At 51.4% G+C, this 20,703-nt stretch overlaps 1 protein-coding gene across 1 annotated transcript; it reads left to right on the top strand.

Moving 5' to 3' along the window:
* Positions 1-6,226: 6,226 nt before the first annotated feature.
* Positions 6,227-19,794, top strand: LOC146545579 (maestro heat-like repeat-containing protein family member 2B). The gene is made up of 30 exons (XM_085223758.1): positions 6,227-6,406; positions 6,567-6,689; positions 6,829-6,994; positions 7,150-7,248; positions 7,406-7,557; positions 7,923-8,066; positions 8,590-8,682; positions 8,965-9,034; positions 9,150-9,263; positions 9,349-9,422; positions 9,755-9,874; positions 10,020-10,127; positions 10,315-10,474; positions 10,600-10,640; positions 10,877-11,018; positions 11,410-11,462; positions 11,768-11,875; positions 12,152-12,271; positions 12,469-12,591; positions 12,727-12,907; positions 13,053-13,219; positions 13,531-13,610; positions 14,017-14,152; positions 14,265-14,357; positions 14,757-14,843; positions 15,022-15,145; positions 15,348-15,457; positions 15,916-16,068; positions 16,319-16,473; positions 19,716-19,794. Exons 1-30 carry the CDS (start codon positions 6,227-6,229, stop codon positions 19,792-19,794), a joined length of 3,555 nt encoding a protein of 1,184 aa, XP_085079884.1.
* Positions 19,795-20,703: the final 909 nt, after the last annotated feature.

Raw genomic sequence — 20,703 nt, 5'->3', positions numbered from 1 at the left:
GTGCTGCACATAAACTTTCAGATCCTCACTTCTGGACCGGAAGAATCCAGCTGGCAGCATCCATACAGGTAAAGGAGACACTTGACAACTTTATGCCTTCTTCAATCACGCTCTGAATGCCGGAGTCACTTGCTCGTATCTCACAAAGCTTCAAACATCTTTACTCCAGATACTGACAACAGGAGATGAATCCGAACTGCTGAAGTGATTGCTGCTTTCTGGCCAAGAATGCACTTGTTTCATGAGTGTGTCGTGTTCACAGTGCACCGAGTCCAGAAATAAATCTCTTATCGCTTTTCATCTCCTGTGCTAGAGTGCGGGAAAAACAGAACTGCAGGCTGAGATAAGGTAACGTGATCAAATCACCGTATAGAGACCAGGAAGCAATGGAAATGGTAGCATGGTCCTGTCTGGCTCTACAGCTGAAGCAAAGCCAGCTCTTTTGCACTTTGATGCAAACAAAGGCTGGCAACCAGGAGACCTTAGGAAACTGCCTGTGGCAGGCTCCCAAGCCGTAGGTAGGACTGTAGCTAATTCCAAGGAAAGGCTGGCCTTACACTTATGGCGCAGCAATAACGTCTGGGGGAGTGGCCTTGCCATCAGTGAAAGTATATTTAATAAACCATATTTGAACAAACACCAGATTTTGTTTCAGTTTTTGATTTATTTTAATATAAATAATAATTATCACTTGTGGAAACATGAATATGTTCTTTGTTGAATAAAACAGAAAAGGATATGCTGTATCCTGCAAAGTCCAAGAGGACCTGAAACTGCTGAACCCTTGACTATAGGACTAGAAGATTCCTTATGCATGCAGCTGTCTCCAGGTGTTTCAGTAGAGTCTCCTACTCTTCATAGAAGTCTCCCTTTCCTGGAGGGCAGAGCTGATGCCATCTTCTTACCTGCTTTGCTCAGCCACCCAACACAGAAGTTAGACCAGAACCCAGGCACATCTTAACCCTAATGAGCTGTATTGCCCACATTGCTGGAAAGATGAAAACAGTGCAGAACAAACCGTGCCCACAAATGAACTGTATTTTAAATGCCTATTAACAGTACTAATTAGTTATTTCTGATTTGCTGAATTTAATCCAATAAATTTTGGCAACTCATTGAATATATTCTTTCCAGAATCAAATAAGCATCCATCATTCAAACTAGGTGCAATTGACAGCTCATTATATCTAAGTGACTACTATTGATTAGCAAAACCCAGGCCAAGATTTTGCAAATCTCTAAAATTCATCACCCGGCTTTCAGAGGCCCTGTTATTCAGCTCTGTTAGCCTCAGGGGAGTCTGGCAGCAGCTTTGCACTTCCCAGACTCAGGTCATTTCCTTGACTGGATAAGTATAGATTTATAAACCTACACTTCCATTTAAAATTGCAATATGCTTGCTAAATCCATGCCATTTCAAGAAAATAAAAGATCGAAACCATAAGGTAGGCTAATGGACTTTAGAGAACTGCACTAGGCACATTTTTCATGTTGCTTTTCTAATCCCAGTCTCCCTGTGGTCCCCTTCATGGGGTGGATCTGTCAAACCTGGGCAGAAGGACAAATCTGCATGGAGGGGGGTGGAGGACTGTGAGGAGGGGGCTGCATCCACATTAGGACAACTGGCCCCGGGACAATCCCTGCTCTCCTTTCTCTCTCTCTCTCCTTGGAGAAGTCCCAAACCAGCCTTCCCACACTTGATCAGGAGAGACAAGGCAGCATTAATGGGAAGAAACTGCATTGTTTCACCTGATCTGTGCTGTCACTGTGAGGTCAGGCAATGTGCTGGAGGCCAGCACTCACTCACACAGCAGGGGAACAGGTTGTAAGGGAGGGCTGCAGGTGCAGCTGAGGCCAAAGAATCACAAAACAGCCCGGGTCAGAAGGGGCCTCAAAATATCACCAGCTCCAACTTTTTGTGGGAAAAGGGTGATAGCACTCATTTAGGTCATTCTATTATGAAGATGATACTGTAACAGTGCTGCCATCTGCAGTTTCACCTTCTGCTTGTGAATTTCTCTGCTTTCAAAAATTGTTGCAAGAACTGCTGCTGTCAAAATCAACTTGGTGTTACAGAGCTTTTCCCTTTTTCTGCGACCTTGGTGATAATTAAGTGTCTCATTCTCACAGGGAAAAAACACAAAGCATGAATAAGACCTGCTGGCCTGTCATCTGATTTATGGGTCAAGTCTCCAGTTGTCTACAGACAACATTTTTACGACTCTGGTTAAGAAGCCCAGCTGATTTAAGGATCTCCCATGAAATGTGTGCATAATGAATTATCTAAAGATTATAATTCAGATTGATCCTTCATGATTCATATCACCTTCCTCTATTAAATAAGAGTTTTAGAAGTCTAACCAGGGCAACACAGACTGACAAGTTGTGATATTATGCTGTATATGGTATAAGTGAACAGGGTAGCAAATTTGGGTAAGCAGTATTTGGTCCCAGTTTGAGATGTCAGCAGAAAGCAGAGGCTTGAAGAGATACAAGAGACAAATGGGCGCCATTTCAGGATAAATGCTCCCCAACATCTCGCACATTATCTCTTGTGGGTCTGAATCTGCATTAATTTCTTTCCTTACTTGAGTAAAATTTTCCAGCAAGCTGTCTGCAGTAAAGCCCCAGCTCCCAGTATAACAGACTGGTCCTGCCTGCTCTAGCTTAGGAAAAACTGAGGACTACTTGGTGTCCTCAAAATATATATGGGATGGATTACATGATACAAGCACGTGTAAAAAGGTGTGGTAAAGTGAATACTGTTTTCTCATTTTGGGGTTAATCTTCTGTTAGCACAGGCTTATTGCATCTCCAGTTGATAGGATTGGGGATCTGGAAATACTTGCTGTGTCCTGTGCCCTCCAAAATGTCTGTCTAGCAAATCAAGGCTGTAGATAGCACCTTAGCACCTGTCTGTCATGATCTGACAGTAAAAAGAAACACAGGCAGCTTGAGTAGTAGGAACTGGGAAATGCTAAGAAAAACAAATGCACACACACACACAAAAAGAGCAAATTACAGCACAGATTCTCACATTGGCTAAGTGTCACATTGCATTTTTTTCCAAGCAGATGCATGACAGCAATCAGCCTCTGAGCATGACCTATACCAGGAGACAATCTAAAAATGTAATTACCCACTTTTAGTCTTTACCTCAGCATATCCCAGTAAAATTGCTCTGCTTGTTTCTGTTCACACTTCATAAGCTGATGGGACTTGGGCAGTACCACAGCCAGGGCTTCCAGGGATCCCTTTTCCTACCTGGGTTGTGCCTCCATGCATGCTTCTGTGTACCTCTTGCAGAGCCCGTGAGAAGCTGCCTCAGGTTGCGGAGGCTGTGCAAGGCCTGTCTAGGGACTCCAGGACCCAGATGAGCTGGTTCTGGAAGACTTATCCATCAGGTATTGATGCACTGATTCATACTGCCCATGAGGTATTGATATGATGGTTTTTCCCATGTGCATCAGCCGCCACCCATGTGTGAGGGATGAAGGCAGTCTTTACGGTCAGATGTACTTGCCATGCTGCTGGAAAGTTACCTGGAAAATGGAGTGAATTTACAGGATCTTCAGGTTGTCTTTTTCTAGGAAGTACAGATGGGGCTTTAGGGCAGAATGCAGTGAGTCATGGGGACCCATTAATTCCCCAATGACTCCTGACCTTTACTACTGCATCAGTCACTCATTGTGATCATCCTGACTCTTGAGTTTCAGTGCTCATTTCAAGAGGCCGTTATTACATTTAAGAACACCTGACGGTGGTATGGGATGTGAAAAATACAGTAGATTCCTTCATACTATGCCCACTCTTGGACCATCCTGGCAGTAAACTGGTTTCTGGTATCTGACTGAATGGATTTGAGTTTGGACAGTGAGCCAAACCACAGTTTCAGACCCTAAGAAGTATGGTCTCCTGTTGCTCATCAGACTGCCTGAACCTGAGCTAACCCTAATATTTTGCTAGTGCTCACTAACACGTACTGTTTTAACTCAGAGATTTGGAATGGACCAATTTAGTTTATTTGCTACGAAGCCCATAGGCCATTATTATCTCTCAAATGTAGAGGCTGGTCTTTTAGGGGGTTATGTTCTCCTAATTGAATACGGCATATGCAACAGGCCAAAATGATGGTGTTACACTACTCTCTAGTTATAGGCCACTCACTGGCTCTTCAGTCTCAGCTTCTTTAATGATCACTGCACACAGCTACTAACTCTTCTACTTGAACCATAGAACTGTATGAACACTGCCCTCTCTGTCTGTTATAACTCAATATCCTATAAGAACACATAGTGCCACTACTCTGTACATCCATACCTTTCCCTCCTTTCCAGAAAATTCAGTAAATGACTCAACCTCCACTCTGTATGTATAGCCAGGGTTGCTCTTTCCCACTTTCAGAATTCAGCACTTTTTCTTCTTAAACTTCAGGTGATTAGTGATTGCTCTGGTTGCTCAGCTCTTTAATTTGGCTAGATCTCCCCTCAGTCTTCTGTTCCCCAGGCTGACCAGACCCAGGTTACTTAGCCTTTCTTCTTATGTGAGGTGCTCTAAGCCCTTTATTAACTTTGTGGCCCCCTGCTGGATTCCTTCTAGGAGGCCCCTGTGAAATGGCACTCAAGTGCAACCAGCTCTTGTGAGTCTCCTTACCATATCAGAGGCCCATGGGCTGGGAAACTGGCCCTTCGCTGTGCTGGGTGACCAGTCCCACAACTGTGGGACAATGCAAGGGGCTGGAGAAAGGCTATAAAGGCACCCCTGACCAAACCAATCATTTCTTGAGGTGTAGAATAGAGCATCTTGAGGTTGCACACAAAATGAAGGAGAAGCTAGAGGTTGGAGAGGAGATGGATCAAGATTGTTTGGGAAAGAAAAGTGAAAAAACAGAGGGAAAAATGGATAAAAGGGAGTAGTTGTATCTTCATAAGCTGCTGGTCACCATGGTCATCTCTGAATTTGATCAGTGCAGGCTGTCTTGCATATGTGTGTATGTGTGTGCGTGTGTGTCTGCATGCATGCACATGTGCACACCTGTCTGTGTGAGTGCATGTGCCCAGTGGCAGCAAGGCTCAGACTTGCCCCCAGCTGCCCAGGGCCATGCAGCCCCTTAATGCCAGCATCTATGCCATCCAGATACAGGTTGCCAGACTTTTGGAGAGAAATCCCGCTTCAACCCAATTGGAAAACACTGTTCCACACAATAAAGCTGTAATCCCTCTTGAAACCTCTTCACATTCTCAGCTACAAAACTGTCAACACTATGAGCTATGCCTTTTCACCAGCAATGAACAAGAGTTTGCACACCGTGCTGCACTTGTAACAATCTGCACCAGCGGAGCTGACCTGCTGTTGCTGTTGCTGTTGCCCACCTCCTCACTGTGCTCACATCCACTGCTTGGTCTTTTTCAATGCTCCGTGTGCATTGGTGAATGTCAGTGGGTGACATTTCTTCCACGTGGAGGAGTTCAGAGACATATCTCTGCTTCATCTGCACTTCCACATCAGATCCATTGTGTCAGACTATCCCTCTGCTGCCATCTGTCACAAGGCAATAACACACCATGGAATACTGGTGGGAAAGTTCAACTCCTACTGCCACACCACCAACATTCACCTCTGACATCATGGGCCAACACCATGCACTGGAGGGCATTACTTTCAGAGCAGCCCTCAGAAATTGCATCAGATAATATAAAAAGTAACAAAACTTATTTTTAATTTTCTCTTGTTTAATATAGAGATCACACTTTAGATTGTACCTCTACGTGTTCCATTTGAAAACTGGTCCCCAGCCCAGGGCATGTCATTCTCTGTGAGGTGTCATTCCTTGCTGTGATGTCACAGTTGTTGCTTTCACCCCTGTGGCAGCGGTGGGAGCGGTGGCTCAGTCCGCTTGTGGGACGCGCAGGAAGTGAACCCAGAGAGAGCGTTGTGTCTATCTGGAAACATCCTGCTGTGATGGAGCGGCTGAGAGCCCTTCGAGGTGAGTCCCTCACCTCTCTGAACACTGTGATGTTGCCCGAGCATGTGTGTGCCACCAGTATCTCTTTAGGATGTGCCAGCAGCACTGCCCTTGCTCTGCTGAGTGCAGCTGCCCACCGTGGTTTCCCCAGTACCCCAGCAACGGGAAGGCTCTCTCCCCTCTACCTGCTGACCACACATGTGCCAGCACAGCCCACCCCCACTGTGGGGCTGGAGGAGCGTTCCTCCCAAAGCTGGCCGGATGCTCGGCCCTGGCTCCAAGCAACACCAGCGACAGCTGCTCTGCTCTTTCCTTCCAGGTCTCTTTGCCTGTGTGGGCTGCATGCCCAGATGTGCACGTCGCAGGGAGAGAGGCAGGGTGGAAAGCCCTGTCCCCGTCTGTGCCGTGACTTTGCTGCTGCAGCGCCTGCAAGACCAGGAGGTGAGCTGGGGACGTCCAATCCACGATCCTTGCCCTGGCCCAGTGCCATGGCCTCCCATGAGTGCCAGGCCCCGGCAGCACATCGGCATAGCGATGGGTGGCAGCGGGCGGCTCCCCAGGAACAAGGGCAAAGCAAAACGTGACCTATCCCTGTCCCCAGGGTGACCGAGCGCAGGCGTACTGCGAGCTGGAGCACGTCCTGTGGGAAGATGACAGCCGCCCACCGTGCGGAGTGGTGAACCGGCTGCTGGCAGAGGTGTCCCAGGACCTGACAGCAGCCCAGGTGAGAGGTCACTCCTGAAGGCAAAGGGAGCCGCCTGCCCGCGCTGGTGTTCTGCTGGCGGATGGTGGTGGCTTAGCCTTTCCAAGGGAAGGTCTCGAGCAGTCTCCTGTGCCGTGTGTCACCAGTGACTCTTTTTCAGGGCGTGATGGACAGCGTGAGAACGGCTGCCAGCAATGTCCTGGTGGCTCTGGCCCGGACACACTTCTCCTTGGTGATGGCCGAGCTCCAGGGCCACCTGAAGGCCACACGGGAGATGTCCAAGGAGTTTGTGCTCGTCACCCTGAGCAAACTCTTCAGCAAATATGGTAGAGTGCCCTCAGCCTCCTGGCATCTGTAACAACCGGGGGAAGGGATCTCTCCCCTTGCGCATGATCTGCATTGAGCTGGGGGATGCAGGGCTGCAGCCTCTCCTCCCTCCCTGCTGAGGCTCTGACCGTGCCCCTCTCCTTCCTCTCTGCAGCTCCACAATGCATCTCCTTCGTGTGGCTGATGCTGGCTGGCCTGCGCAGTGTGGTGGGCCAGGTGAGGAGCGGCCGGACCCTGCGCATTGCTTGTGCTGGTGAGTGCTGGCCCCAGAGCAGGGGGGCTCAGGACAGCCCTTGCACCTCACCCTGCTGCAGACTCTCACAGGCTCCCTTTTCTTTCTCTCTCTCTCTTTTTTTTTCTTTTTAATTAATTATCCGTTTATTTTTTTCATTTTATTTTGTTATTTTCAGTTGTGAAACAATGGTTGGAAGGAGTCAAGGTTCATTTGTACTCTGGAAAGCAATGCCCCTGGCCTGACACAGAGAAAGAGCAGATCTATAAGAATCTTTACCAGCTCTTCTGCTCTGTGCTGAGCAACTGGCAGGACTGCAAGGAGGAAAAGGTGAGCACTGCTGCATTCTCAGCCCAGGATGGTGGTGGGGACATTCATGTCAGCAGCTCTGTCTGTGCCCAGCAGGCTGAAAGTAGAGGGGTGATGAGAGGGAGGGGGCTGGCTCTGCAAAGTGCCCTGAACTGGATTTGTTTTCAGGGCTGGATCTCTCTACCAGGGAGCAGCTGCATGTCACAGCACTGTGGCAGGGAGAGCTGGGGATGAGGGTGTGGGGAAAACCTGCCTGCCCAGGGAGAGCGAGCCCATCTCCTGCTGGAAACGGGGGAATGGGGAAGGGAAAGGGAAAGAGAAAGCCCTCTCTATAGGAAGGGCAAACCTTCAGTCCTTGATGCTGGGCCTCTGCCATCCCTCTCCAGGACAAACAGGCTGTCCTCGGGGCTGTGGCTTCCATGTTGACTGTCCTCCTGCAAGAGGAGCTGCAGCAAAAGCACGTCTGGGAGCACGTCCTCTGGCTTGTGCACCAGTATCAAGACGTTCAAGACACCTGCATGGTGACCAAGGTGAGATGCTGTGCAGGGATCAGTGTAGAGCCCATGCAAGTGCCACGAGGGGTCAGCAGGATGCAGGGAGAAGGCTGGGAGCCCTTGGAGGACGAAGGAATATGTGACTAAGGGAGCTCTGAGGCTTCCTGAGTTCTTCAGTCAAGGAAGGAACAACCCAGACAGGAGCCAGAAGAAAGCCAGAAGTCACTAGGGCCCATCCTGGGAATGGGAGGCTTCACCATCACCACCACCGTGGGACTCTGAGTGCCTGAGGAGCTGTGTGCTAACAGCCGGGGGGACTATGTCCAGTTGTATCTGATGGGGGAGAAGAGGGCTGCTGGTTGGGAAATGCCTGCAAACGATGCCCAAACAGGGATTGATTGAGAGCAGAGACTCTTTTGGTGCTATTAGGAAGAGGGAACAAACCAGAACACCTGTGCAGGAGCTTCTCCCAGTGGACAAACCACTGGGAATCAGTTTCTCCTCTCCCAAGTGGCTAGATGTGGCTTCAGCCCTCTCTTCCTTTCCTGGTCTCTTGCAGAGCCTCAGTATCTTCCTGGAGGCCTTAGAGGGAGTTCAATCGGTCATCCCCAAGGACAAGTTTCTGGCCATCACCAGAGCTGTGTTCTACCAGGTAAGGGGGGCCTATCCGTGCATCCACAGCAATTTTCCTCTTGGCTAAGTATCAGAAGGACTGCAAAGCTCCGAGCCTCTGACGGCTGCTCAGACCTAGCTTCTGCATGCCCCTGGCTGCTCCAGAGCTGTCCGTGTGCCCTGGGGATGCTGTGGGGTGGGCTGTGTTTTGTCTGCATGCCCTCATCCCGAGAGTTGCTAAAGCAGAGGAGAGCTGTCAGCGCAGTTTCTTTTCCATCCTCAATGCTGATGCAATTTTCTCAAATGGACCTTGTTCCCACAGCTCTCTGATGACACCAAACAGCACAGCGAGGCTGACAGAGCAGAACTGACCCACTGCATCATGCTGCAGGGTAAGGAGAGGAGACTTGGTGATGCTTGGTGGTGCCCTGTCCAAAACCTCTCTCGCAAACCTCAGGAATGAACGCGAGTTTCTTGCTAACACAGTGTGGGATTTCCTTCCTGCAGCCCGATTCTGCCCAGAGGAAATGGTCCTGTTTCTGCAGTCGCAGCTGGGCGGTGAGAGGGAGGCTGGATGCGTGGCAGCCCTGGGTCTCCTCGGTGCTCTGGCTCGCTCTGATGGTCAGTACCACGGGTCGGGACTTCCGGGGATCCCTTTTGCCACCTGGGTTGTGCCTCCATGCATGCTTCTGTGCATCTCTTGCAGAGCCCGCAATCACAGAGAAGCTGCCCCAGATTGTGGAGGCTATGCAGTGTGTGTGCAGTGACCCCAGGACCCAGGTGAGCTGATCTGGGAAAGGAAAGCTCTGCTGGGGTGGCGATGCTGATGCCAACACTAGCAGGGCTTGGGTGCCCAGGGAGGTGCTGGGGCATTGACAACAGGGTTGCGATGGCTCCTGTGGGGAGAGCAGGTAGAGTGGAGCCATCAGGTCCCTGTATTGTGCATGGAAAGTGTACAGCCTGGTGCTAAGGCCTGGCCCTCACCTCAGGAGCCAAGGCTTCTTCTCTGCTCTTGTTGTCTCTGCTCATGCCCAAAGGGCTGCCCCGATGAGCAGGTGGCTTCCCTTGGCCTTCTGAGCAGGAAAATCAAATCCACAATTGACTCCTGGCAGGTGAGGAAGGCCATTCTGCATTTCATCAAGGATCTGCTCAGTTCTAACACCTGGAGCTGCTCAGCCTGGGATGTGGTGGGGCACATCTTCAGTGAGTTCAGCCGCACCACAGGAAGAAGGGTAAGGACAGTGGGCAGCATCTTCCTTTGGAAGACCCATGCTGCTCAGAGGCTGGCACAGAAGCACCGGTGAGGCCACACCTGAGCCTCCTGAGAGGCTCCTGACGACTGAGAGTAACCGGTGTTTCAACAACACTGTTGTGCAGGCAGCTGGAGATGTTTCTGCCCAGGAAGCCCAGGAAGAAGGCGCTCTCCAAGAGCTGTGTATGGACATCCTGGAGTCACTGGATGTCTCCATGAGAGGGATGACCAAAGTAAGTCACACTCTGCCCTGCTGCCACTCCTTGCATTCACACCACATGTTCCTTGTCCCCTTCCAACACCCCAGGTCTCTCCTCCAATGTGTTCTGAAACACACAAGACTCAGGGAAATTCAGAGTCCTCTTCATCTCTGTGTGGAGGTAGGAACGCTGACACGCTCAACTGCCTTGTTCCCCACAGCTCCTGTGGCCACGGCTGCTGCTGTACGTGGTGCCAGCCCAGTACACCGGCATGCTTATCCCAGTCTCCCGCTGCGTCCAAGCCTTGGCTGAGAGAGGGGACCTGACAGTGCAGGAGATAGAAGAACTGGATCCCCATTTCCTCAGCTCCATGTTTCAAGGTAGGAGCAGAAACTCCCCCCGTGAGCTCCGTTGACCTGTGTTAGCATCCAGAATGTACAGCAGAGGTGTACATGGCCGGGCACGGCGTGTCTGCATCTCACTCAGCACTTCTTTCTCCCTGCAGGCCCACTGCTGACTCCCCAGATACTCCTGGCACGTCTGCTGGTGAGTAGATGCTCCAGAGACCAGTGCCACAAGCCTCAAGGAGGAAGCAGCATGGGCGGGTGTGCCAGCACCCGCCTCACCCCTGGGGATGCTGTTCTCTACCTGGGCTTACAGCACCATGGGCAAAGCTGCTGGCTGCTCCGTGCCCTCCAGAGCAGAGCCAGGCTGCTTCCCTCCTGGAGGAAGCCACCGCCCTTGCTGCAGAAATGACCCTGCTTCTCCTTGCTCTCGCTCAGGTGGTGGCAGGGAGCCCTTTTGCAGGCAGTGAACTCCAAGCCGCTGCCTTGCTGCTTATCCAAAACCTCCACAGCAGGATCCACAGAGCTGTGGGGGCCATGTGGGCTGCTGAGATCCCCGTGCTGCTGCGTTGCCTCGAAGGTAAAGTATTAGTGGAGAGGGAGGCATGGAAGGAGGGGAGTGAAAATGCAGCTCTGCAGTGTGGCAGAGGGGAAGTGTTGCCTGTGGCCCAGCACTTGCTCTGCTGCTGTTCCCGTTCCAGGGAGACAGCACTGGTGCTTGTGGACCTTAACCCCGGGGGTCTGCCCATTCCAGGGCATGGATGGGCCCTTCACTTCCCCTCAGACAGCAGTCTTGGAGCAGTTCTGTGCTCCTGCTGGGACAGTGTTCGTGGGAGGGACAGGTCATGGTAGAGGGGGTGCAGGTCCCAGCTTGGCAGTGCCAAGTGCCCAGGCCAAGCAATGTTTGCAGCAGCTCTTCTTTTGTGCCTTGATCCCAAGCAAGGGTTTTTTTGCTTCTTGTTGCTGTGCAGGGAAAGATGAGAGCTTCATGGACTCTGCAGAGTGGGAGCATCGTCTGCTAAAGGTACAGCATTGTGAGGAGACACAGTGCAGAGAAGTGCTTGCCTGCCTCAAGGAGCCCTGCTCCCATATGAGCCACCATGGGACAGGAACAGCCTCTCAAATGCTGCTGTGGAGTGGCTGCGTGCCTCTGTGGTGCTGCCTCTTCCTCTTTGTCCCAAGCCCAAGGGGGGTCCTAGGAAAAGAGTGGCAGGTGGCTTTAATGGAGGGAATGCTGGGAGAAGCTGATCCGCAGAGGGCTGTGGCGACTTGGGAATGTGGGAAGAGGCAAAGGGCAAGGGAACGTTGGCTTTTCCTGTTCTCCAACAGTTCCTGAGGGCGTCGCTGGACACCATGGAGGACGAGGCCTGGACCAAGGCCCTGAGCTGCGAGCTAAGCCGGCAGCTGAGCAGTTCTCCCAGCAGCTCTGGAGAAAAGGTAGGTCTCCCTCGGCTCTACCCAGCGGTGCAGCTGCAGGTGCCCAACTGGGGCTGTGGCTGTGGCTGGTGCTCTGCCCACATGGCCTACTCACGCTGCTTCTCCAGCCCGTTCCCCCCAGAGGGCCTTTGCCTGCAAACTGCTTGGGGGCTGGCTAAAGCTCGGCCCTGCAGCTGCTCTCAGCAACTCCCAGGGAGCGTGGGTCCTTCCACCTGGCCCTCTCCCAGCAGGTCACGCTGCTACCACATCCCAACTTATTCCTCCCTTCCCATGCAGTCTTTCCTGTACAAGGCTCTGGGGACAGTTCTGGGTGCTTGTAAGGAAGTCCTCCATGTCCAAGAGAAGCTGCTGCAGCACCTGGAAGAAGCAAACGCAGAGGAGCCATCTGAGGCCCAGGTGAGCTCTCCTCTCCTCCAGCTCCTGCGAGCATCCCCGCTCTGTCCCTGGGGCAGAGGGCTTCTCCTGGCCCTGCTTGGGCCTTTCAATCTCCTCTCTGCTGTTGCTTCCCTCAAGTGAGGACCAGCCTGGCCACTGTGGCTGGCTGCGCCAGTAGGTTCAGGCCTGCGCCAACTGCCCTTTGTTCTTTTGTGCAGGGAATGATCTCTCTTGTCAGCCATGCTGCTGAGAGCAACTTCCACGCAGTCCTGGACACACTCACCATGTTTGCGTCCAGGCTGTGCAAAGGCCAGAGTGGGAGGATTTCCAGGAGCAAGAAGGTAAAGTGTTATGGGTTTCCATCTTGGCATTCTTCTGCCTTATTTTCACAGCAGCTCCTGCCTTGGGAGCCCAGGTGCATCACTGGGCACTGGGGGCCATTGAGCGAGTGTCTCAAGGCATTTCTCCCCTCACAGATGGAGCTGAACAGCACGAGAGCTCACGCCACACGCAGCGCTCTCATCCTCGCCCATGGCAGCTTGGCACTGCAAGCCTCCAAGGAACAGCTGCTTGCCCGCCTGGAGAGAGACATTGTGGGCAACATCCTGCTGCTGTACAGCTGCAGCTGTCGGGTGAGAGCTCAAAGTGTGCCAGGGTGTCTGAGCACCCGGCTGCAGCCCCTTCATGTGGGGAGATGCTGAGATGGACCTTCTCTTTCCAAAGGTCCCTTGGGGAACGGTTTGTGCCCAGATGAAGATCCAAGCCCTTCCCTTAGCATTGCCTCCACGTGTCTCCCTTGCAGCCCTTCCCACAGTTCAAAGAATGTTTTTCTCTCTTGGGCCTCAGGACTTGCAGAACAAGCTCGTGCTGGTGCAGAGCATCACTGACTTAAGCTCTGCCGTCCATGCCGTGGGTGCCTCCGCTTGCTTTAACACCTCGTTGAAGGGCAAGCTGCTGGAGATCCTGATGGTGAGTGCCTAGAGACTAGGGCTCTCTGCAGCGGAGTTCTGGGCTGTGCCACAAGGCTCACTTCCCTGTAGGCATACACGTCTCCCTCAGTCACACATCTCCAGCTGATGGGGACTTTGGGTGCTGTCAGGCAGCGGCTGGGTGGCGGGCTAGGTCCACCAGCTGTGGAGCTGCTGCATCCTGCAGTGCCTCGCAGGGAAATGTGAGAGTGATGGGGCCGGTGTGTGGCAGTTGTGTCTGTCTCTGGGCTGGGCAGAAGAGCTCTCACATGCCCTTTATCCACTTTGACAGTGTCTCTCTGGTACTTGCAGGACTTGCTGAAGAAGTACTACTTGGGCACCCCTGTATCTCCAGTGCCCCTCAAGGTGGTTCTGGCCCTGGAGCAGTTGAGGTAAGGAGCCTCTGGGGTTACAAGGCAGCATGGTGGTTCTCCATTTGGCTGAAGGCCTGGAGGGGGCAGGGGTTGAGGAGCCACATCTACAAGAGAGATGGCTGGGCTGTTGTGCCCAGCAAAGTTGAGGTTCTGGGCAGGGAGAAAGGCCCTGGTGCTTCTGTACCCTGGTAGGGAAGAGAAGGGAGACCTGGGGTCTCCTTCTCTTCAGAGAGGCAGGTGGTTCACTGCTGCCGGGGAGGAGGCAGGTGCTAATGGAACTAAAGACAGTGCTCAGCAGCACGGGCTGGGGGTGTTGGCTTTGCAGCTGTCCATTAGGAGAAACTGAGATGTTGTCTGAACCAGTCTGAAGAGCACTGGTAAAGGCTCTTTCTACTTTCTCTTCTTCCTTTTTTCTTCCTGTCAGCAAGCTGAAGCCTTCTTTAGGAAGCAAGGACATGCATGAAATGTTGACTCTGTGCTGCAAAAACATTGTGACGTACCCTTCAGCAGAGATGATGCTGAAGATCAAGAAGTCACAGCAAGCAGCACAGTACCTGCAGGTAACCTGCCGTAACTTTCCCGGCCACCTCTGAGTCGGAACCCTACCTCAGCACACACTATGCTCTGGCAGCAGCCATGATGCCACATCTCAATCCCCTCTTCTGCTTTCAGCTTCAGCAAACATCATTGAAAGCTCTGGGCCGGCTCATGGCAGTTTTACTCGAGACAGAGCCCACCCTCCGCTTCTTCCAGAACATAGTCCATGTGAGTATGTGTGGGGCAAGGGAGAAAGCATGGTCCCTGCTGATAGCGGAGACAGAGATCTGGTGATTGAGAGGACAATGAAAAGGAGACAAATCTCCTGCTGACCTGCCAGCTCACTGCGAGCTCGGAAATGGGCAGAGAAATGGGCCCTGCATAGGAAAAGGCAGGGCCAGCCCCTGGCAGGCCACAGCTGAGAAAAAGCTCCTGGATTAGGACGCAGGAGTTTCTGCAGAGAGAGCAGGCAGCAGTGCTGTTGCTCAGTGAGGCGGGGGGCTGCGTGGAGCCACAGGGCAGGCTCTGAGGGAAAGTGTCGGGAAAGGAGGGACAGGGAGAAAGGTCGCAGGAAGGAAAAGAAAAGATGTCCGTAGTGAGACGTATGCTCTGCCCCAGGTCCTGCAGAGATCACTGACATCAGACAGTATGTGGGAGCGCAAGAGGGCCCTGCAGACCTGCTCCCAGCTGCTGGCTGCTTGTGAAGAACTTCAAGTGAGTAAAGAGCCCCAACACATGCCCCTGGCTCCCTCCCCGGTGCTCCTGAGCTGGAAGGCGAGCTCCACCCAGCTGTGCATGCTGTGTCACCCATTGCGTGGGGAAGGCACAGGCAAGAGAAGCTAGGGAGAGCTGGGGCTGCCTACAGCTTTGTTCCTGCCTCTCACCCCTGCAGAGAGGAGATGCCTGTGAGCATTTTGGCTCCTTGGTGGGATTGCTGGCACCTCTGACATGTGATCCCATGCCCACATCCCGCCAGTTGGCCGCCACCTGCCTGAGCTCCCTTCTTCAAATCCAAGGTGAGTAGAGCAGATGTGCACCAGCCATGTGCTCTCCTCCGCAGCACTACCAGAGCCCCACGGGCTGGGCCCTGTTTACAGGAGGGAGAGGCACTGTGCACAGCTCTCTTCTTGTCCCCACCCTGTCCTCTGTCTATCCCCTGTGGAAAGAGGTTCTGTTTTCAGAAGCATGACTTCCCTTTTCTCCCCGTGCTCTTTCCAGCCAAGGTGACCAACAGAGTCATTGAGATGGGAGACATTGGGAGCCTGTGTGAGGGGCTGAATGACTGCAGCACCATCTCTCAGCTCCAGACCTCATCCAAAATTGCAAGGGTAAGTGGACCCAAAAAAGAGTGGTAGGATCTCAGTGCATAGGCTTCTGCACATTCCTCTGCTCCCTCCAGCCTCTCCCATCACTTCCAGAATGAGCTGTCACCCTGAGACCACTTTTCTCAGCAAGTAGCAGGAGGCGCTGAGCCGTCTGGCTTTCAGGTGCCTAGTGCAAGGAACTGATTCCATGATATGTGTGTGTGTGTGCGTGTGTGTGTGTGTGACTGTGGTTTGTTGGGAGGTAGACTTTGCACGTAAGCAAACGGTATGGATGGAGAAGCTGAGAGAAGGTTCAACCACTGTACATATGAATGGAAGGGTGTGGACAGCAGGAGCATTGCAATTGCTGCCTGAATGATAAGCAAGCCACTGAACTAAGAATGCCCTCAAGACTGCTTTCTGTTTTGAAGAGCTGCCGCAGTGCAGTGATGAGATCTCTCCTGCTTCTCATTTCTCTGCAGATGGTGTGCAGAAACTTCCCCCTGGAACACACCGTTGACTTCATGACGGCCATCAAGGAGACCTTCCGGAAAGGCAAAGGAATGCGCGTGCGTGCAGCTGGGAAGTGGATGATCACTTTTCTGCTGATGTACGGGAAGGACATCTGTCGGGACGTAAGAGAATTTCTTTCATGTGCCTTGGATTTTCGGTTGCACTACACCTTGTGCCATTTGCCTCTTATGCTAAAGAATCACAGCCTGAGTGCAAAGCCAGGGCTTGGACACAGTGGCTGGCATGAAATTTAGGCTTAGGCCTTGGCAGCATGTCAAGGGAGCAGGCACTGTTCATGTGCTGAATGTCCGTGGTTAGGCCCTGCAGAGTCAAGGATGCAGCAAGTCGTTCTTTCTCTCCTTCTTCATTCAGGTGCTGCTGATCCTCTACATTCTGCGCAGCTGCACATCTTCCACGCAGCAGAGCATGTTTATACCCTTCCTGTGCCAAGCAGTGGTCATCCTCACTCGCTGTGACGCAGAGATCATGATTGACAATTTCTCCCGGCTGCCTAAGGCCACAGACAGGTACTGGCACTTCTGCCTTTGCTGTTGCTCTGGTCACACTTGTAGCTTGCCTCTGCCAGAGCGAGCCAGGGAGGAAGCAGCTTTTCTTTTTTCCTCTAAAGTCCGTTTGAGGCAAAAATTACTCAGTCACAACTTGAGACTCTCCTTTTTCTAGCGAGACATGGAAGAGAATAAGAGAGTTTTGTCTTCAACGGTGGGGGCGGTAGAAGAGAAGAGAAGAGGAAGAGAAGAGGAAGAGAAGAGGGGAGAAGAGAAGAGAAGAGAAGAGAAGAGAAGAGAAGAGAAGAGAAGAGAAGAGAAGAGAAGAGAAGAGAAGAGAAGAGAAGAGGAGAGAGAAGAGAAGAGAAGAGAAGAGAAGAGAGAGAGAAGAGAAGAGAAGAGAAGAGAAGAGAAGAGAAGAGAAGAGAAGAGAAGAGAAGAGAAGAGAAGAGAAGAGAAGAGAAGAGAAGAGAAGAGAAGAGAAGAGAAGAGAAGAGAGGAGAGGAGAGGAGAGGAGAGAAAGAGAAGAGAAGAGAAGAGAAGAGAAGAGAAGAGAAGAGAGGAGAAGAGAAGAGAAGAGAAGAGAAGAGAAGAGAAGAGAAGAGAAGAGAAGAGAAGAGAGGAGAAGAGGGGAGAAGAGGGAGAGAAAGAGGAGGAGAAGAGAGAGAAAGGAAAGAAGAATGAGGAGAGGGAAGGAGAGGAGAGGGGAGGAGAGAGAGAGAGAGGAGAGGAGAGGAGAGGAGAGGAGAGGAGAGGAGAGGAGAGGAGAGGAGAGGAGAGGAGAGGAGAGGAGAGGAGAGGAGAGGAGAGGAGAGGAGAGGAGGAGGAGGGAGAGGAGGGGAGAGGAGAGGAGAGGAGGGGAGAGGAGGGGAGAGGAGGGGAAGGAGGGGAGAGGCGGGGAGAGGAGGGGAGAGGAGGGGAGAGGAGGGGAGAGGAGGCATGATCTGACAGTAAAAAGAAACACAGGCAGCTTGAGTAGTAGGAACTGGGAAATGCTAAGAAAAACAAATGCACACACACACAAAAAAGAGCAAATTACAGCACAGATTCTCACATTGGCTAAGTGTCACATTGCATTTTTTTCCAAGCAGATGCATGACAGCAATCTCAGCCTCTGAGCATGACATATACCAGGAGACAATCTAAAAATGTAATTACCCACTTTTAGTCTTTACCTCAGCATATCCCAGTAAATTTGCTCTGCTTGTTTCTGTTCACACTTCATAAGCTGATGGGACTTGGGCAGTACCACAGCCAGGGCTTCCAGGGATTCCTTTTCCTACCTGGGTTGTGCCTCCATGCATGCTTCTGTGTACCTCTTGCAGAGCCTGTGAGAAGCTGCCTCAGGTTGCGGAGGCTGTGCAAGGCCTGTCTAGGGACTCCAGGACCCAGATGAGCTGGTTCTGGAAGACTTATCCATCAGGTATTGATGCACTGATTCATACTGCCCATGAGGTATTGATATGATGGTTTTTCCCATGTGCATCAGCCGCCACCCATGTGTGAGGGATGAAGGCAGTCTTTACGGTCAGATGTACTTGCCATGCTGCTGGAAAGTTACCTGGAAAATGGAGTGAATTTACAGGATCTTCAGGTTGTCTTTTTCTAGGAAGTACAGATGGGGCTTTAGGGCAGAATGCAGTGAGTCATGGGGACCCATTAATTCCCCAATGACTCCTGACCTTTACTACTGCATCAGTCACTCATTGTGATCATCCTGACTCTTGGGTTTCAGTGCTCATTTCAAGAGGCCATTATTACATTTAAGAACACCTGACGGTGGTATGGGATGTGAAAAATACAGTAGATTCCTTCATACTATGCCCACTCTTGGACCATCCTGGCAGTAAACTGGTTTCTGGTATCTGACTGAATGGATTTGAGTTTGGACAGTGAGCCAAACCACAGTTTCAGACCCTAAGAAGTATGGTCTCCTGTTGCTCATCAGACTGCCTGAATCTGAGCTAACCCTAATATTTTGCTAGTGCTCACTAACATGTACTGTTTTAACTCAGAGATTTGGAATGGACCAATTTAGTTTATTTGCTACGAAGCCCATAGGCCATTATTATCTCTCAAATGTAGAGGCTGGTCTTTTAGGGGGTTATGTTCTCCTAATTGAATACGGCATATGCAACAGGCCAAAATGATGGTGTTACACTACTCTCTAGTTATAGGCCACTCACTGGCTCTTCAGTCTCAGCTTCTTTAATGATCACTGCACACAGCTACTAACTCTTCTACTTGAACCATAGAACTGTATGAACACTGCCCTCTCTGTCTGTTATAACTCAATATCCTATATGAACACATAGTGCCACTACTCTGTACATCCATACCTTTCCCTCCTTTCCAGAAAATTCAGTAAATGTCTCATCCTCCACTCTGTATGTATAGCCAGGGTTGCTCTTTCCCATGTTCAGAATTCAGCACTTTTTCTTCTTAAACTTCAGGTGATTAGTGATTGCTCTGGTTGCTCAGCTCTTTAATTTGGCTAGAACTCCCCTCAGTCTTCTGTTCCCCAGGCTGACCAGACCCAGGTTACTTAGCCTTTCTTCTTATGTGAGGTGCTCTAAGCCCTTTATTAACTTTGTGGCCCCCTGCTGGATTCCTTCTAGGAGGCCCCTGTGAAATGGCACTCAAGTGCAACCAGCTCTTGTGAGTCTCCTTACCATATCAGAGGCCCATGGGCTGGGAAACTGGCCCTTCGCTGTGCTGGGTGACCAGTCCCACAACTGTGGGACAATGCAAGGGGCTGGAGAAAGGCTATAAAGGCACCCCTGACCAAACCAATCATTTCTTGAGGTGTAGAATAGAGCATCTTGAGGTTGCACACAAAATGAAGGAGAAGCTAGAGGTTGGAGAGGAGATGGATCAAGATTGTTTGGGAAAGAAAAGTGAAAAAACAGAGGGAAAAATGGATAAAAGGGAGTAGTTGTATCTTCATAAGCTGCTGGTCACCATGGTCATCTCTGAATTTGATCAGTGCAGGCTGTCTTGCATATGCGTGTATGTGTGTGCGTGTGTGTCTGCATGCATGCACATGTGCACACCTGTCTGTGTGAGTGCATGTGCCCAGTGGCAGCAAGGCTCAGACTTGCCCCCAGCTGCCCAGGGCCATGCAGCCCCTTAATGCCAGCATCTATGCCATCCAGATACAGGTTGCCAGACTTTTGGAGAGAAATCCCGCTTCAACCCAATTGGAAAACACTGTTCCACACAATAAAGCTGTAATCCCTCTTGAAACCTCTTCACATTCTCAGCTACAAAACTGTCAACACTATGAGCTATGCCTTTTCACCAGCAATGAACAAGAGTTTGCACACCGTGCTGCACTTGTAACAATCTGCACCAGCGGAGCTGACCTGCTGTTGCTGTTGCTGTTGCCCACCTCCTCACTGTGCTCACATCCACTGCTTGGTCTTTTTCAATGCTCCGTGTGCATTGGTGAATGTCAGTGGGTGACATTTCTTCCACGTGGAGGAGTTCAGAGACATATCTCTGCTTCATCTGCACTTCCACATCAGATCCATTGTGTCAGACTATCCCTCTGCTGCCATCTGTCACAAGGTAATAACACACCATGGAATACTGGTGGGAAAGTTCAACTCCTACTGCCACACCACCAACATTCACCTCTGACATCATGGGCCAACACCATGCACTGGAGGGCATTACTTTCAGAGCAGCCCTCAGAAATTGCATCAGATAATATAAAAAGTAACAAAACTTATTTTTAATTTTCTCTTGTTTAATATAGAGATCACACTTTAGATTGTACCTCTACGTGTTCCATTTGAAAACTGGTCCCCAGCCCAGGGCACGTCATTCTCTGTGAGGTGTCATTCCTTGCTGTGATGTCACAGTTGTTGCTTTCACCCCTGTGGCAGCGGTGGGAGCGGTGGCTCAGTCCGCTTGTGGGACGCGCAGGAAGTGAACCCAGAGAGAGCGTTGTGTCTATCTGGAAACATCCTGCTGTGATGGAGCGGCTGAGAGCCCTTCGAGGTGAGTCCCTCACCTCTCTGAACACTGTGATGTTGCCCGAGCATGTGTGTGCCACCAGTATCTCTTTAGGATGTGCCAGCAGCACTGCCCTTGCTCTGCTGAGTGCAGCTGCCCACCGTGGTTTCCCCAGTACCCCAGCAACGGGAAGGCTCTCTCCCCTCTACCTGCTAACCACACATGTGCCAGCACAGCCCACCCCCACTGTGGGGCTGGAGGAGCGTTCCTCCCAAAGCTGGCCGGATGCTC

This window comes from Meleagris gallopavo, chromosome 1, assembly GCF_905368555.1.
Source record: "Meleagris gallopavo chromosome 1, MGAL_WU_HG_1.1, whole genome shotgun sequence".
NCBI lineage: Eukaryota > Metazoa > Chordata > Aves > Galliformes > Phasianidae > Meleagris > Meleagris gallopavo.
This window is presented reverse-complemented; position numbering and strand designations above follow the sequence as displayed.

Excerpts from the sequence above, each read along its gene's own strand:
- LOC146545579 (XM_085223758.1), top strand. The coding sequence starts at position 6,227 with ATGCTCGGCCCTGGCTCCAAGCAACACCAGCGACAGCTGCTCTGCTCT. Across the intron at positions 6,995-7,149 it reads CAAACTCTTCAGCAAATATG|CTCCACAATGCATCTCCTTC; the intron begins GTAGAGTGCCCT and ends TCCTCTCTGCAG. Across the intron at positions 13,220-13,530 it reads AGCTGCTGGAGATCCTGATG|GACTTGCTGAAGAAGTACTA; the intron begins GTGAGTGCCTAG and ends TGGTACTTGCAG.